A 15,773-nucleotide genomic window follows, 5' to 3' on the forward strand; every position below is an offset into this window, starting at 1 on the left:
GGATGAGCCCAGGCCCAGAGGCCAGCATGGGATGGAGGCTGCCCAGAGGGAGGGGCACAGGGGAGCCCTTGAGGCCACCCCCACTGGCACCAGGCCCCCCGGGCGGATGGACAGATGGAGCGTGGACAGGGGGGCTGCTCCAGGGGAAGCCTCTTTATTTCCAAAACAAGGTGGCGTTCCCCCTCTTAAAAACTGTGGCAATGCAGCCCCCACCACGGGGGGGTTTGGCAAGGGGTGTGGGGAAAGGCAGGACCCCTGGGGCCTGGCAGGGGAAAGGCAGAGAGAGGAGACCCCATGGCCCCCCATGCAGGGGGCCAGGAGCCTTGCGGGGTCAGAGGTCGGGGAACAAGAGGCTACATGACCTCGTAGCCGCTGCGGATGCCCTTCATGAGGCAGCAGGCGAAGGCAATGCCCAGGATCTGCAATGGAGACAAGGGCCATCAGGGGTGCCCCAGTGCCCCCCACTACCCCTTCCCCAATAGCCCCCGGCCCCCCTCATTACCTCGAAGAAGGCGATGCCCAGCGCCACAGCTGCCACCACCACGATGTGCTTTTTCATCCAGGTCTCCATGGTCTTGAGACAGCCCTGTGGGGGGTGGGGCACAGCGCTCACGGACCCAGTTGGGACCCCTGGGCCAGGCTCTGACCCCTCACCGCCGGCCCCCACCAGGGTGTCTCCAGCCCCATAGCACTCACCTCGGTGTAGATGGTGGCAGAGGTGGGGTGCTCGTTGCACTTGTCTGTGGCGTTGGTCCGGCAGCAGGACCGCGGGACGGTCTGGTTCTCCTTGAACCCAGGGATGGTATCCCAGTCCGTGTAGTTGTTGGCCCCGCAGCACTTGTACTGCAAGGAGCACAGGGCTGGGGTCAACCAGGCCTGGAGTCCCGGGGTCCAGGCCAGGGTAGGGAGAGCAGGCTGGGAGCAGAGGGCACCAATCCCCCCCCCGCCCCCCGCGGCCGCCCGCTCCTCACCTGCTTCTGCAGCTCGTCCAGGGCCTCCCGCGCCAGCTTGTCATTGGTGTAGTTGCGCATCTGCCTCCACAGCTCGTCCTCCAGCGTCTTGCGTACCTGGGGGAGGGGAAGGGAGGGGGTCAGGGAGCAGCGGCAGGCGATGCCCCTGGGTGGGCACTGCCCACCCACAACCTGGACCCCTGCAGGGCTCCTGCCCCACATGTCCACTCAGAGCCCCCCGGACTCCCCAGGGCCCTGGGACGAGCAAGGAGACGCTCACCTTGTCCTTGAAGACATAGCCGGCGATGGCTGCCGCGATCTCCACCAGGAAGATCAGGGTCAGCAGGACGGCGAACTGCAGGGCACAGCAAGGTGAGAGCTGTCCTGGGCACCCCCAGCCCCACTGGTGCCCCTCACTCCTGTCCCACAGCCCCCCAGCTCCACCAGTGCCCCTCACTCCCAGCCTGCAGCCCCCCAGCCCCACTGGTACCCCTCACTCCCCACCCACAGCCCCCCATCCCTGTGAGTGCCCCTCACTCCCAACTTGCAGCCCACCAGTGCCCCTCACACCACACCCACAAACCCTTGTCTCTGCCACCCTAGCCGGTGCCCTTCGCACCCAGCCTGCAGCCCCCCCAGTGGCCCGCACTCCCAACCTCCAGCCCCCTGGCCCCCTCAGCCCCACCAGAGCCCCTCACTCCCACCCCGCAGCCCGGGGCCAGGCGCTCACCGTGGTGACCATGCAGTAACTCTCCTTCCAGGCCCCGCAGCAGCCGAAGAAGGAGATGAAGAAGATGACAACACCGACGGCAATGATGACAATGGCGGGGCCCGAGGCCGAGAGGTTATGCATGGTCAGCGACTTGTTCAGCATCACCTGCACATAGATGCCGATGCCCACGAGGGCGATGCCACACACCTGGAGGAGGGGGAAACGGTCAGGGACCGACCCAGCCTGGAGCTGCAATGTGACCACCTCTGCGGAGGGCAAGGCCACCCACAGCAACAGGGTGTGTGGGGGGGAAGCACCATAGCCCTGCCCCCTGGGATCGCGCCCAGACACCTGGGCTCACTCCCACCTGGCCACACGGACCAGAGGAAAGAGAAGGGAGGGAATGCCACCCCACCATTAGAGCAGGGCTCTGCCCGCTCCCCCAGCCCAAGGGCATTGGGTGCGTGTCCCGCGTGTCTGGGCACCAGTGCGTGTGCAGGTGTGTTGACATGTGCACACGTGTGCGTGCGGGAAGTGACTGCGAGCCGGGAGAATTCCAAGGACCTGCTGCCCCCCCCCTCCAGGGGGTAGGACCCGGGGGGCTCTGACCCCCAGCCCCTCCCAGGTCACAGCTGGGCTGGGGGCACCCCCAGGGCCCAACCCCCCGCCTGTGCCCATGACCCTGGGGGGAGCCGGGCGTGCCACCCCAGGCGGCTCAAGCCCTGGTTTGCCTGCGTGCTGCAGGCCGGGATGGGGGCCGGGCGCGGCCGCTCGCCTGGAGAAAGCTTCCGGCTCCTCCTGCTTCCCGCCGGGAGAGGCCACCGCGGGGGGACAAGGCAGAGCTAGCCTGGCGGGACGGGGGGCGGAGGGCCACACACGACAGGGGGCTTCCCTAGGCCAGCGCCCCCTCGCACCAAGCTCCCACGGAGGGGCAGCCCCCCAGGCGGAGAGCAGGCCCAGCCTGGCCCCGGGAACCACTTCCTCCAGGCCGGAGGGGAGGGAAGGGGACCACGTGGGTGCAACAAGCACCAGGACTCCCCGGTTCTCCACCCCTTTCTCCCCACTGCCATCCTGTGCCTCAGTTTCCCCACCCAGGGAAGAGGGCCCCAGGGCCATGGGGAAGCAAGGGGCTCCTGGGCATGCCCCTAGCCAGGGCCAGGGCCAGGGCCAGGGCCAGGGCCAGGGCCAGGGCCCCGCTCTGCCCCCAGCGGTGCCAGGGCCGGGCTGTAGTCAGCCCCCATGCGCGGGGGCACGAGGATAACGGCAGGTCCCAGCTCTTGTACAAGGCAGCATGTGCCGCCCCCGGGGCCACGTCAGCCCCATGGGGCCGGGGAGGGGGGTCACATCCGTCGTGGTGGCCCAGCCCCCCAGCCAGGACACGGGTTTCCTTTAGGCCCCCCCAGCAAGGCCCTTCCCCCTCCGTTGGGCAATCAGGGGCCGTTGACCAAGGGCCAGCTCCTTCCCCACTGCCTCTTCCCCAAACGGCCATCGACGGGGCTGCCCCCGCCCAGCCCGGGGGTGGGGGGTCCCGGTAACGCTGCCCCCGGCTGTTGCCCCTGAAACCTAACGACGGCGGGCAGGGAAGAGCTGCTCCCAGCCCCGCGGGACCCTTCCCCGCCGGGGCCGCAGGGCGGGCGTGGGACCTCCACTGCACCCCCGAGCCCGGGCTCCTCCTCCCGGGCCCGGACCTGCCTCGCCCCGGATCCGGGTCCCGAGCCCGGGCCCGGCCGCGGGGAGCAGAGCTGCCGGGGAGGGTCGCGCAGCCTCCCCCCGCGCCCCGGCCCCGATCCCGCCCCGACTCACCCAGAACAAGAAGTTGAAGAAAAACACCAGGTACTTGACGCACTTCATGCCGCTTTCCAGCGCCATCGCGACCTGCGGGCACGGAGCGCTCAGAGCCGACCCCGATCCGCCCCCGCCCCGGCCCCGGCCCGCCCCGCCCCGCCCCGCCCCTCCGCCTGCGGCTCCTTCCCGGCTGCTGCTCGTGGCTCCGCGCGGCCGGGACCGGGACCGGGGCCGGGCGGGTCTTTGTCACTGCCCCCGGGGCGGGAGCGCGAAATCATGTGACGGGGCCCTGAGTCACCGGAAGGCGGCCGAGCCCCGCCCGCACGCGGGGAGCCGGGCCGCCCGGGGGGCTGCGGGGGGCCCGGCGGTCACCCCACCAGCGGCGACCCAGGCCTGAGCCCCGCCGGGCCCGGGGGCGCAGCTGGACCCTTGGGGTGCACAGGCCCCGGCTGCGCGGCGGGGCTGGAGCGGAGCCAGCCCCGTGCACACGCCGCCGGGCACGCCCGCGCGCAGGCGGCACCTGGGTACACGGCGCTAGGGCTCAGCCCGCCGCCGGCCGCACGGGGGGGCCGGCAGCGGCCGCGGCTGGAGCCGGGACACGGGACTCCCGGGTTGCCTCCTGAGGCCTGCCTGGGACAGGAGCTTGGAGGGGGCCCAGGCCCAGTCCTGGGCTCCGAAGGGATTCAGCCCCCTCCCGTGCCTCAGTTTCCCTCTCTGTACATCAGGCTCTGGCTGCCCCCCAGCACCAGAACCACGGGAGCCACTGCTGGGCCCAGCCTGCCACGGCTCCAGGAAACCCCAGCACTGGGCAGGGGGGGAAGCCTCTGGGGCACCAGCTGGGGCCCTGCCTGCCCTTATCAGGGCGGTGCTCCTGCGCCTGGTCCCAGGGCGACGCCTGTTTGAACCCTGGGCGCAGCCCGCGTGGGAGGCAGAAGCCAGTGCCACGTCTCTACCCCGGGCTGGGGCAACACACACGACTCACGGGAAGCTTCAGGCAACCGGCGTTTAATGGAGCAACCGATCCCCGGGCCTGGTCCGGGGCCACCTGGGAGCTCCGCACGGGGCCGCAACCCTGCAGCCGAGCCCCACCGTGCCCCCCGGACCTACGGCACCAGCCCCCATGCCAGGGCTCAGAGCCCGGGGGCAGCCGCCAGCGTGTCCAGCACGGCCGGCAGGTGCTCGGGGTGCGCGAAGGCCACGAGGCCGCCGTGGTTAGCCCAGCGCTCAGCCCCTGCGGCGCCGGCCGCAGCCCGGTGGTAGGTCAGCTGCGGCGGGGGCTCGCGCCGGCCAGCCCGCCAGCCCGCCAGCGCGGCCCCCAGGCCCACCATGCCCCCGCCCAGCGCCCGCAGCACGGCATGGGGGCCGCACGTGTCCCACTTGAAAGTGCTGCCCTCGGAGAGCACGTAGGCCTCGGCCAGGCCCAGGATGACGCACAGCATCTTGTAGCCGGCGCCCGAGGCAAAGCGCAGCCGCCCGCCATAGAGTGAAGCCAGCGCCTGCTGCACCTCGGGCTTCTCGCTGCTGCTCAGCACCGCAGCAGGGTCAGGCCGCAGCGGTGGGCAGGGCAGGGAGCACAGGCGGGTGCCCTGGTATGACACCCCCCAGTGGTACTTGCCCTGCCACCTGCGGGGCAGAGCAGAGGGGCAAGGGCTGAGATCCCAGCCCAGGCCAAGGCCTCCCAGCCCAGCCCAGCGCCCCGGGCCACTACCGCTGGGTGAGGGGGTCCTGGCGGTAGAAGGGCTCATTGATGATGCCCAGAACGGGCTCCCCTGAATGCCGGTCGTAGGCACCGATGAGCACCAGGGCGGAGCGCAGCCCCGACGGGTAGATGCCGCCCACAGGTGCCACGTCGCCCCGGCCACAGATGTACTGGTTGGTGGAGTCTGCGGGAAGCGGGGAAGGGCTAGGTGGTTGTCATATGACACGAGTCCCCAGGACTCAGGGGGATGCGGTCATGGCACCCGGAGCCCCCCCCGCCCGCCCGCCCGCGCTTACCAATGGGGTCTATCCAGATAGCCGTGCTCTCTGGTGAGACAGCCACTGCCACGGCCGCCAGCGCTGGGTCCTCCAGCGGCACCTCCTGGTGCACAGCAGCTGCCAGCAGCTCCGCGGCCGCCTGGTTGTGGTCCAGGACACGGGCCAGGAGGGCAGCCGTGTCGCACTCGGTGCCACAGACCTGAACCACCAGGGTCTCCCCTGCAAGGATAAAGGGTCTGTGCCCCGGGCACTCTCAGGTAGCCCCTGGCCCCGCCAGCACTGGGCCCGTCACTCACCCAAGCCGTTCTCGAACTTGTTGGACTCCTCCCCGAAGATATGTCCCTGCAGCGCCGGGAACTGGGGGCAGAGCAAGGGAGCGGCTCAGCCTGGACCCCGGGGGCTGAGCACTGGAGGGGCTCTCGGGGCGTCCGGGACCCCCGTCCTTGCCCCCCAGCCTTGCGGCAGGGCTCCCTGGCAATACCTCAGCTCCCACGTCGTGTTTGATGACCTCCTGGATAAGGACGTCTGCCAGGGTCTTGAAGTCCTGCACGAACCTCTTGTTCTTGTCAGCGCCCGTCTTCTCCTCCACCAGCAGCTGGAAGAGCGCGTCCTCCTGGCGGCACAGCTGGGCGATGCGCGCCGCCTTCTCCGAGGCACGCACCAGGGCCCGCAGCAGCGCCATGGCTGCAGCGGGGCAGGGGCTGGGGGCACCGCAGAGCTGTCACACAGCTCACAGGCCCCGGCCCGTCCTGCCAGGACAAGGGGCTTGGGCGATTCCCGCGTGGAAGGGGGAAGGCCGGGCGCCCCGGGGCTGGAGGCCTCGGCATCTGGCCAAGGGGTGGGAGCAGGGCCCGGGGGCCTGGATCTACCCGGGGCCCACCTGGGGCTGGGAGCGGGGGCTGGCCCGCGCCTTGCTGCCGCCAGGGAAGGCCCGCCACCCCGCGCCCCCGCGCAGGGACGTCCCCACTCACCGCGTGCGGCCGGATCGGGCCCGAGGGGGCGGGCCCGGGGGTCACGTGACGCCCGCGTTAACCCCCCGGCTGCCGGGCGCGGGGTGCAGCCGGGGTGCCGCGGGCTCCGAGCCCTGCGCCCTCCGCGCCCGCGGCCCGGGCGGCCCGCCGCTCTGCCCGCCGCACCGCCGGGCGCGGGGCGCCGCTCGCCCCGGCCCGCCCCGGCCCCGGCCCCGGTCCCGGTCCCGGTCCCCGCTCCGCTCCGCCTCCGGCCCCGGCCCCCGGCCCCGGTCCCCGCTGCGCTCCGCCTCCGGCCCCGGCCCCGGCCCGAGGGCTCCGCGTTTCCCAGGCAACTGCCGATGACATCAGCGCCGACGCGACTTCCCGAGCCGCGGTGACGTCACCCGCGTTGCCACGGGGAACCCCGGCGTCCGGGTGCCGGCGCGGCGCGCGGCGGGGAAACTGAGGCAGCCCCTCCCCCCCCCGAGTGCCGCCCCCTGGTCTAGCCACTGCGCCCCCGGCTGCCCCGCACCCGCAACCCGCGCCGGCAGCGGGGCGAGGGCGGGGGGCCCGGCTCCGCGCCCCCCCGGGACCCCTGGCGGGGGCGGGGAAGCCGCTCCAGGTCCCGCTCCCGGCCCCGGCCCCGCTGTCCTGCTCGGGGGGCAGAGGAGGGGGGGCGACAGCAGCCGGGTCCCCACTAGATGGAGCTCGGCCCCCTCGCACGGGCACAGCGAGGGAAGAGGCCCGGGGAGCTCCGCGCTCCCGGGCCCTGGCGCGCAGCCGGGGCGGGGGTCCTGGGTGCCCGGCCGGGCGGGCGGGGACCGGCTCCAGCGACGGGACAGGGAGCGCGGGGCCCCGAGCGGGGGAGGCGGCGCCGCGGTGCGTGTCCGTGGGGCGGCGTGGCCGGCCGGCCGTGCCTCCGCGCAGCCCGCTCGCCTGCCTGTCCCCATGCACCCGCGCCCGCCCGGCTGTACCTATCCGGCTCTCCATCCAGCCTCCCGCGCAGCGAGCTGCGGCCCGTCCGTCCGTCCCTCTGTCTATCCCTCCATCCCTCCGTCCGTCCGGGCACGCGGCTGGCTCTGCTCCCTCTGCCTGGCCCTCTGTCCGTCTGTCTCAGGCCACCCTGCCGCCCCCCTCCCGAGCGGGTCCGAGTCGCGGTTGCGGGGCGAGGCGGGGCAGAGCCCGCACGGGAGGGGGCACCGGCCGCCCGCACCTGCCCGTTGCGCCGGTCGGGGAGCAACAGCCCTCCCCCTCCCCCTTCCCCCTCTCCAGGTGCCTCCGAGCTCCGCCGCTGCCCGGGCAGCCCCCCCAGCCCCCCGCCCCCGCCCGGGGCCACTCCCAGCCGGAGAGGCCGGCCCCCGGCCCCGCTCCCAGCAGGCTCCTGGGAGCGGCGGCGCGGGCGGGGAGCCCCGGGGGCCGCGGCGGAGCCGGGGCAGAGGGGCCCCGGGGGTCCCGCTCCGGGGGCTCCCGCCTGCACGGCTCGGGCGGGCCGGGGGCGGGGCGGGGCGGGCCGGGGCGGGGCGGGGGGGGCCGCGGCGGGCAGCTCCGCTCCGCACCGCTCCGCCGGGCCGGGCGCGGGCCTCTGCGGGCTCCGGGCCGGGCCGGGCGCGGTGACAAAGCGGCCGGCGGCCCCGCGCCGCGGTCCCCTTTGGTGACAGCCCTTTGCCAGCTCTTTTGTTGCGCCCGCAGCCAATCAAGGCTTTTTACGACACAGTGGAGTTGGGATATAAAACCGGGAGCCCTCCTGGCTCCGCTCTCCCCAGCCCGGCGGCGAGGCGAGGCGAGGCGGGGCCGGAGCCGGAGCTCGGCAGCTCCCGGCCATGTCGGCGCCGCGGGCCCCCGCGCTGCTCTGCCTGCTCGTGCTGTCCGTGGAGCTGTCCCGCGGGGAGCCCGAGCCGCAGCCCCCGGCCCAGCCCGAGGCGGAGCCGGCCTGCCCCGTCTGCCTCTGGCGCAAGCACAGCAAGGAGCTGCGGCTGGAGAGCATCAAGTCGCAGATCCTGAGCAAGCTCCGGCTCAAGGAGGCCCCCAACATCACCCGCGAGGTGGTCAACCAGCTCCTGCCCAAGGCGCCGCCGCTGCAGCAGCTGCTGGACCTGCACGACTTCCAGGGCGACGCCTTCCCGCACGAGGACTACGTGGAGGAGGACGAGTACCACGCCACCACCGAGACCGTCATCAGCATGGCCCAGCGCAGTAAGCACAGCACCGCCTTTGTTGCCGCGCCGCGGGGCATTGTCTCCCCGGGCCGGGCCGGCCCGGGGCCGCGGGGCGCAGGGGGCCGGCAGCCGGCCGGGCCGCCCCCCGCCCCCCGGAGCCAAGGCGCGGGGCTGAGCGGGCACCGGCCGCTTGTCCTGCTCCCTGGCACCGGCACCCGGGAGGTGAAGTTCAGGGGCTCCCGGTGGGGTCAGGGGCAGAGCTGGCTGGCAGCAGAGCATCAGCTGTGGTGGGCAGGGCTGAGAGGGGCTGGGGCAGGAGGGGCCTGGGGGTCCCGAGGGGCTGGGGCAGGCCTGAACCGGGTCAAGGCGGGCAGCTGAGCCCTGGGGGGCACGAGGCAGGGCCGGGAGACGCGGTGCCCTCCCGCGGGGGCTGCCTCCTGTGGCAGTGGCAAGCTGCTGGCTCCGCTCTCTTCCCGGCAAATCCAGGACCAGCAGCTTTGCTCAGTGCCAGGGAGCAGGGACCCAGCACAGCTCTCCCCGGCCTGGCTCGCGGGGGTCCCGCAGCCTGCGACCCTCCACTCGGTCCCTGAGCGGCCTGACATGCCGGTGCTCCCCCCCCCCAGGGCCACGGCATTCAAGCTGTGTCCAGGGCACCCCAACCCTCTCCAGAGCCACTGCCCCAGGGCTGGGGGGGCTCAGGCAACAGCCCAGACCCCTGGCAACCGCCAGGGAAGGGACTTGCAGCTGCCTGGGCTTCCTGGAGGTGCTGGGAACGGGGATCTGGTCCCGGGTGGGCGTGATGCTTCCAAACCCGCCTGCAGCTCAGTCCCGGGTCACTGAGGCTTTCAGAGGTGCCAGCGAAGCAGCTGGTCCTGTCCTATCTGCAGCTGGGCCCGGGGGTTGTGCAGGCTCTGGCGGGGCTCCTGGCGGGGAGACGGGAGAGAGTGGCCGGGTTTGGCTGTCGGACCCCTGCCCGGCCCGCGGGCCCGCCGGGGGCTGCGGGGTGGGAACATGGCTGGAAGCAGCTGCCAGGGGAGGGTCTCCCCACCTGTCCCATCGCAGCCCGCCCGCCGCGGGGGTGGGGGGCAGGACAGCTCTGGATCGGAGCTGCCAAGAAGGGAGCCGTGGTGACTTCCAGCAGACTCAGGGCAGCCCCGAGGCCTGTGCGCCCCGGGCATGATGGCGAAGAGGGGAGGGGGCACATCAGGGGAGATGGGGCAATGGAGCCAATGGCACTGGCGCCGCAGTGGTGCTGGAGGCTCTACCGAGGGGCTGCCTGGGGTGCTGAGGGCTGACCCCCCCAGCCCCACCAGCCCGGTAAGCTGGGGTGGCGGTCTGGGCTGAGCTGGTCCAGGCCAAGGTCACCGCTCCTGGCTGGGAAATCAGCCAGGCGCAGCCTGTTTGCCCCCATGGGACAGAGGGGTCCAGCGCAGGCCCTGTTCCCTGGTGCCGCCGTTTCCCCAGCTGGGTGAAGGGGCGCCAGCCCTGCTTGGCTCCCGGAGCTGGGACCAGAACCCAGGCGTCCCGGTTTCCAGCCCTGCCCCGGCCCCAGCCACGGGCGGCAGGGCTCGGCGGACTCTGAGCCAAGGGCCCGGCGGTGGGGAGCCCACCGACCTCTGTCTCCCCGGAGCCCCGGGACCCCGGCCCGGCAGGAGCGAGCCGAAGGGAGCCGGGGCGGTGGCCAGGATCGGGGCCAGGCAGGAGCGTGTGAAGCCGAGCGGACAGGAAGGGACGTGCGAGGAGTGACGCGGCGAGCGCTTTCTCCCCAGCGGCTCCTTGACAAATTCCCTTCTCGGGCACGGAGCAACTCCGGCGGCTTTGAAACTTTATTAGCCATAAAATCGGTGACACGCTGGGGTGTCGCTCCTCGCTCCGGCCTGCTGCCAGCCCCCCTCACCGCGCGGGGGCCCCGACCCCAATGCCAGGGAGCTCGCCCCCGTCACCCTGCCCTGGTCCCACACCTGGACGGGGCAGGAGATGCCAGGCCTGGCTTGGATGAATGACACCAGGGCTGGGCACCCCAAGGCCTGGCACTGCCATCCCTGCCCCGCGCCCCTGTTATCATTATGATTTTTCCTCCCCTCTTCACCTCCTCTTGGCAATTGCGTGTGTGCAGTTTTATGGTTCCTGAACAGAAGGAAGGGCAGGTTTTATAGGCGCCGGGTCATAAAGCTCTCGGGTTCCTGCCCCCGCCCTGCTCCCCTGGGTTTCATCCCCCCCACTTTTTTTAACGGCACAAGAAACCAGGGAAGGTTAATTGGGTCCTAAAACCATTTATGGGCTACCCGTGACCCCTGCTGACCTCTGGGTGGGGGGAGAGGGGAAGCTAATGAAGGGGGACTTGGGACGTGGGTGCCAACCCAGCAGCTGCCACCCCAGTACCCGCTGTTTGGGACCAGCGCTGCTGGGGGGCCGGGGGAACCGACAGCACAGCAGGTCGCGGCACTTTCCGAGAAGGGCCCATCCAGGCAGGCCAGTGGGGCTGGGGTGCACCGGCCACGCATCGGGGAACTGTGGGGGCCATGGGGCAGGAGTGGGGGGCACCAGCAAGGCTGGGGGAGTCCCTTGTGCCAGGTCCTCTGGGTCCAGCTCATGCCCCTCTCCCCCGTAGGGGCTGGAGCCGTTCCTTCAAGGTCACGGGAGGAGTGGGCCATGTCCCTGGCTCACCCCGGTGCCCGGATCCAGCCCGTAGCCTCAGGGGCAGCATCGTTCCCAGGAGCGGGATGCCTGGGTCCCACCAGGGCCCGGGGGATGCCGGACACCACTGGGGGGCCCACGCGTGCGAGGGGTTCAGGCAGCAGCTGGGGGCTGGGCCAGGCTGGATCAGGGCCACACGCAGCCCCCCTGGTGCCGCGCCGGGCCAGTCCCGTCCCTGGAAGAGTCAAAGCTGGGAACAAAGAGCAGCTGCATGGGGGCTCCCCGCCCCTGCCCCCTCCCCGCGTGCCGCGGATACTCAGCTGCAACCGATGCCCCGGTAACCTTTATCCCCCGGTTGCCAGGGCGACGGGAATAGCATCTTGGCAGGGCGACCGGCCAGCGTGCCAGGGGTGGCGTGAGCGTGCCAGGGGCGCCTGCCGCACGTGGTGGTCAGTGTGGCTGAGCGCGGCTGGGGGAGCGGGGCTGGCTCTGCCCCCCACCACCCTGGGGCTGGGAGACATCGATCCCGCCTGCGCCCTCTGGCCTGGGGACAGAGCTGGGATTGCCCCGGCACATGGCGGGGGCCTGTCTGGCCCCAGGCACCAAGACCGCCTCTCCCTGCCCAAAAGGAGAACCTCTGCCCCCCCAGGACCCAGAAGGTGCCAGTCCTCTCCGCCTCCCTGCCACGCCTCTCCCTGCTCCCCTTCCCAGCAGCCCTCCAGCCTTGGAAGGGGGAGAGCAGGTCTGAGTCTGCCTGCAGCCGGGCTCAGGCCCCAGGATGTGCTGGGGCTGGGAGAGCTGCGGGGAAGCAGGGTGACCTCTGTCCTCCCGTGGGCATGTCCCCACGTGGGACGAAGAAGCTCCTGGGCACTGGGTGTCGCAGGCTGGGCTCTCAAGTTGGCATTGCCCAGTTCAGGCAACTCCCAGACCCTCTTTTCCCAGCCAGGGAGAGACCAAGCCGAGCACCAGTCAAGGCTGCCCCGATGGACAGGGAGAGGCTGCGGCTTTAAGAGGCATCGGGGAAGGGGAAGGGGGGCAGAGAGGGAGGAAAATGCTTTATGAGCTGCTCCTGGGGGAGCGCGGCTTTAATAGGGGGCTTGTGCGCAGCAAATTGCCGGGAGGGGTTTGCTGGGCCGGCGGCTGCGGCTCACGCGAGGGGGTGGCATTCCTCGGCCTGCGCCGGGCTGGTGTCGTGACCCTCATCCGCGAGGGGAGGCCTCAGCGCGCAGCAAATGGCCCCGCGCTGCAGCTGGGTGCTATTAAACCTGACCGGTGCATGGGGGGGGGGGGGCAGTGGGGTGTGTGGGGGGGAGAAATTCCCAGCTCAATTTGACACAGATGTTTCCAAGAAGGGAGGGCCCGGGAGCGAGAGCAGGGTGTGGGGGGAGGGCTGCGGGCAGCAGGGACAAGCCAGGAGCTCCCCTTCGCTGGTGCCCGCGCCTGGCCCCACGGGGGGGGCTTTGGGGGAAGGAATCAACCCTTCGCTTCCCTCCACCTGCTCCGTGGCTGCCCTGTCTCCTCCAGCCCTGGCTCAGCCCCTTATTTTAGGCACGGAGAAGACGGGTCGTCACAGCTGGGAGCAGGACGCGGGAGTCTCGGCCCCTGCTGCGATGCCTGGGCAAACACGCGTGCCCGCCTGCCGCGGTGCCACCCCCGCGTGGCAGTGAGCACAGGGGTCCTGGGGCTCCATGCCCGGCTTTGCTGCGGTGTCACCAGCTGAGCTCCTCGGCGCTCCAGACCCTGCCGCCCCCCGCCCGAAGCCGGGCCGGCTCGGCCTGGATCCATGTTTCCCTTGGCAGACGCCGGCATGTTCCTGGCACCGTCCCGCCTCCCCCTGGGCTCTGCTAATCTCCAGGAACGAGGCCCGCTCGCCCTTGGCTGCCGGCACGCTGTCGGAGCCGCGGGCGGGCGCTTGGCTTGGGTGGGTGGGGGAGGAGGAGACGCTGACTCCGTGCCGCCTCCCGGGGAGCCAGACGCCCTGGCCGGAGCGTCCGAGGGCTCGGCCCCCGCGGTCACCAGGCCAGCAGGCCCAGCCTGGCCTGCATGCGCTCGTGGCTGGCATCCGTCCGCCAATGCCAGTGGGCACCGGGGGACCCCCAGCTTGGCAGGTGCCCCTGACCCCCACCCCATGACAGCCTCGCCCCTGCCCTCCCCACGGCCTGCCCCCTTATGTCCACGGGGTCACTCGTTACACGGGGGCTGGAGCTCAGCTCCGAGACCTTCTTGCGAATCTGGGGGCAGCGAGTGACCTTCCCAGCAACCTCTGCCCTGACCTTCACCTCCTAACGATCGAGGAGGAGTTGGCCTTCGTCCTGCTCTCACTCACTGACCCTGGCCCGGCTTCAGCTTTGCAAGCTGCCCGTGGCAGGCCAGACCCCGATGCTCTCTGAAGGGAGGGTGTTTCCAGACCAGGCAGGATTGGGCCCGTGCCCTGCAGCCAGCCCGGGGTGGCAGGGGGTCCGTGGGCGGCTCGGTGGCTCCGCTGACCCGTGCTCTCCCCCCTGCAGCGGACCCAGTGGTGCAGATCGAGGGGAACCCGCACTGCTGCTACTTCAACTTCAGCCCCAAGATCATGTTCACGAAGGTGGTGAAGGCGCAGCTGTGGGTGTACCTCCGGCCCGTGCAGCACACCTCCACCGTGTACCTGCAGATCCTGCGCCTCAAGCCCGTCACAGAGGAGGGCAGCCGCCACATCCGCATCCGCTCCCTCAAGATCGACCTCAACTCCCGCGCCGGCCACTGGCAGAGCATCGACTTCAAGCACGTGCTGCAGAACTGGTTCAAGCAGCCGCAGAACAACTGGGGCATCGAGATCAACGCCTTCGACCCCAGTGGCAACGACCTGGCCGTCACCTCCCTCGGCCCCGGCGCGGAGGGACTGGTAGGTAAACACCGGGGACGGCGCTGCCCACCCTTTGTGGAGGGGCCTGGGGGGTGGGAGCTCTCTGCCTGGGTCCCTCCACCAGATCCAGCCACAGCTGCCTCGTGTGGCTTCCCGGCCTGGGCTCTCTCTCAGGGGTGCAAGCTCAGGCTCTCCACCCCTGTCACGAACTGAGAGGTGCCTCTGGGCATCCCCAGAGGACGAGGGTGCAGCGCTGGGCCAGCCCGGGCTGGTGGGAGTGGGTTGGTCACCATCTCTGATGGTGCCGTTGAATGAGGGTGGAGTGGGAGACGCAGGATGTGGATCGTGGCAGCTGGGGGCAGATGCAACATCAGAGCTACCACGTCCTGGGTCAGATCCCAGGTCCATGTTGCCTGGTCCCCTGTGCCCCACGGCAGCAGAGAGCAGAGGCTGCAAGGGAGAGCGACTGGGTCTGAGCAGGGGTTTGCCCCTGGCAGCCTCCTGCATTTCAAGTCCAGGCAGCGCTGATGCCAAGGCCGGGCCTCTCTCCTCCGGGGCGTCTCCATCCCAGTGTGAACCTGGCTAAACCCTCAGCTCTGCCTGGTGGCCACGAGTCCCCCCGCTGTCACGATGGGCTGGGTGGGAAGGAACATGGACAGAGGCTGCCTGAGCAGTTCCCCCTGCCTGGGACAAGGGGGCGCGGAGCGGGGCAGCCGGGCGGCAGAGGAGCCCGGGCTCAGCTCTGTCTCTCTGCCCCCCAGCACCCCTTCATGGAGCTGCGCGTGCTGGAGAACAACAAGCGCTCGCGGCGCAACCTGGGCCTGGACTGCGACGAGCACTCGACCGAGTCCCGCTGCTGCCGCTACCCGCTCACTGTCGACTTCGAGGCCTTTGGCTGGGACTGGATCATCGCCCCCAAGCGCTACAAGGCCAACTACTGCTCGGGGCAGTGCGAGTACATGTTCATGCAGAAGTACCCGCACACCCACCTGGTGCAGCAGGCCAACCCACGCGGCTCAGCCGGCCCCTGCTGCACCCCCACCAAGATGTCCCCCATCAACATGCTCTACTTCAACGACAAGCAGCAGATCATCTATGGCAAGATCCCTGGCATGGTGGTGGACCGCTGCGGTTGCTCCTAGGCCTGGCGGGCGCGGCCCCGGCCCCTGCGCCGCGCTCCCCCTCCGGGCATCAGCACTCCCTGTCTCTTCCCTTTTTACTTTTGTTTTGTTTTGTTTCCAATGGAAAGAGCCAACGCCGGGGGGAGAGAACGAGCTGTCCCGCCGTGGACCCGTGCCCTATGCGCTGTGCAATACGTCGAGGCGCCGCCGGGACCCCCCGCCTCCCCCAGGCGCTTTGCTGAGACCTGCCACCCGCCGGGCCTGAGCTCCCGGGGGGTGCTGCAACCACGAGCATCCCTGGAGCAGGGCGGCGAGGGCTTCCCACATGGCTCTTAGGTTAAGCACAGAAGCAAATGGGAGGATGATGGTGGCAGGGGTGGTAGGAGGCGGGGGTGGAATCACGGGGCTTGGGAGTGGTCTCGGGAGTGGGTTTGTGCTGTGGGAAGGGGACGGGAGGGGTTCACCTGCCTGCCCTTTGAGAGCCAGAGAATTGTCTCCAGCAGTGCCTGGGCCAGAGGCCCTTGGAGAAGGGGAAACCCGGATGGGCCAGGGGCTGCTGGGAGCGAGGCGGGAGCAGCCCACGGGCACTGGCGTGGAGGCTGGGGGGCCGGTTCCACTCTGCCCAAGGGGGTCCCAGATCCCC

General features: G+C 71.0%; 3 protein-coding genes across 5 annotated transcripts; 1 reads left to right on the top strand and 2 right to left on the bottom strand.

Annotated features, from left to right (window-relative positions):
* Positions 1 to 133: 133 nt before the first annotated feature.
* On the bottom strand, positions 134 to 4,288 carry CD63 (CD63 molecule). Its single transcript, XM_090054517.1, has 8 exons — positions 3,614 to 4,288; positions 3,466 to 3,536; positions 1,681 to 1,869; positions 1,231 to 1,305; positions 972 to 1,067; positions 697 to 843; positions 503 to 586; positions 134 to 419 (listed from the first exon to the last, which is right to left on the bottom strand). Exons 1-8 carry the CDS (start codon positions 3,723 to 3,725, stop codon positions 354 to 356), a joined length of 840 nt encoding a protein of 279 aa, XP_089910643.1. The 5' UTR covers positions 3,726 to 4,288; the 3' UTR covers positions 134 to 353.
* A 148-nt stretch (positions 4,289 to 4,436) lies between these two features.
* Positions 4,437 to 6,848, bottom strand: INPP1 (inositol polyphosphate-1-phosphatase). 3 transcript variants are annotated; one of them, XM_090054513.1, is made up of 6 exons: positions 6,607 to 6,848; positions 5,906 to 6,125; positions 5,721 to 5,781; positions 5,443 to 5,643; positions 5,156 to 5,330; positions 4,437 to 5,070 (listed from the first exon to the last, which is right to left on the bottom strand). In XM_090054513.1, exons 1-6 carry the CDS (start codon positions 6,738 to 6,740, stop codon positions 4,578 to 4,580), a joined length of 1,284 nt encoding a protein of 427 aa, XP_089910639.1. In that variant the 5' UTR covers positions 6,741 to 6,848; the 3' UTR covers positions 4,437 to 4,577. The 3 variants fall into 3 exon arrangements, with proteins under 3 accessions (XP_089910639.1, XP_089910637.1, XP_089910638.1); XM_090054511.1 differs by lacking the exon at positions 6,607 to 6,848 and adding an exon at positions 6,396 to 6,536 and having other exon boundaries at positions 5,906 to 6,173; XM_090054512.1 differs by lacking the exon at positions 6,607 to 6,848 and adding an exon at positions 6,396 to 6,534.
* A 1,198-nt stretch (positions 6,849 to 8,046) lies between these two features.
* GDF11 (growth differentiation factor 11) lies at positions 8,047 to 15,298 on the top strand. Its single transcript, XM_090054515.1, has 3 exons — positions 8,047 to 8,567; positions 13,675 to 14,048; positions 14,771 to 15,298. Exons 1-3 carry the CDS (start codon positions 8,195 to 8,197, stop codon positions 15,149 to 15,151), a joined length of 1,128 nt encoding a protein of 375 aa, XP_089910641.1. The 5' UTR covers positions 8,047 to 8,194; the 3' UTR covers positions 15,152 to 15,298.
* Positions 15,299 to 15,773: the final 475 nt, after the last annotated feature.

Source organism: Crocodylus siamensis, chromosome 6, assembly GCF_052110815.1.
Source record: "Crocodylus siamensis isolate JL-2025a chromosome 6, ASM5211081v1, whole genome shotgun sequence".
Classification (NCBI taxonomy): domain Eukaryota; kingdom Metazoa; phylum Chordata; order Crocodylia; family Crocodylidae; genus Crocodylus; species Crocodylus siamensis.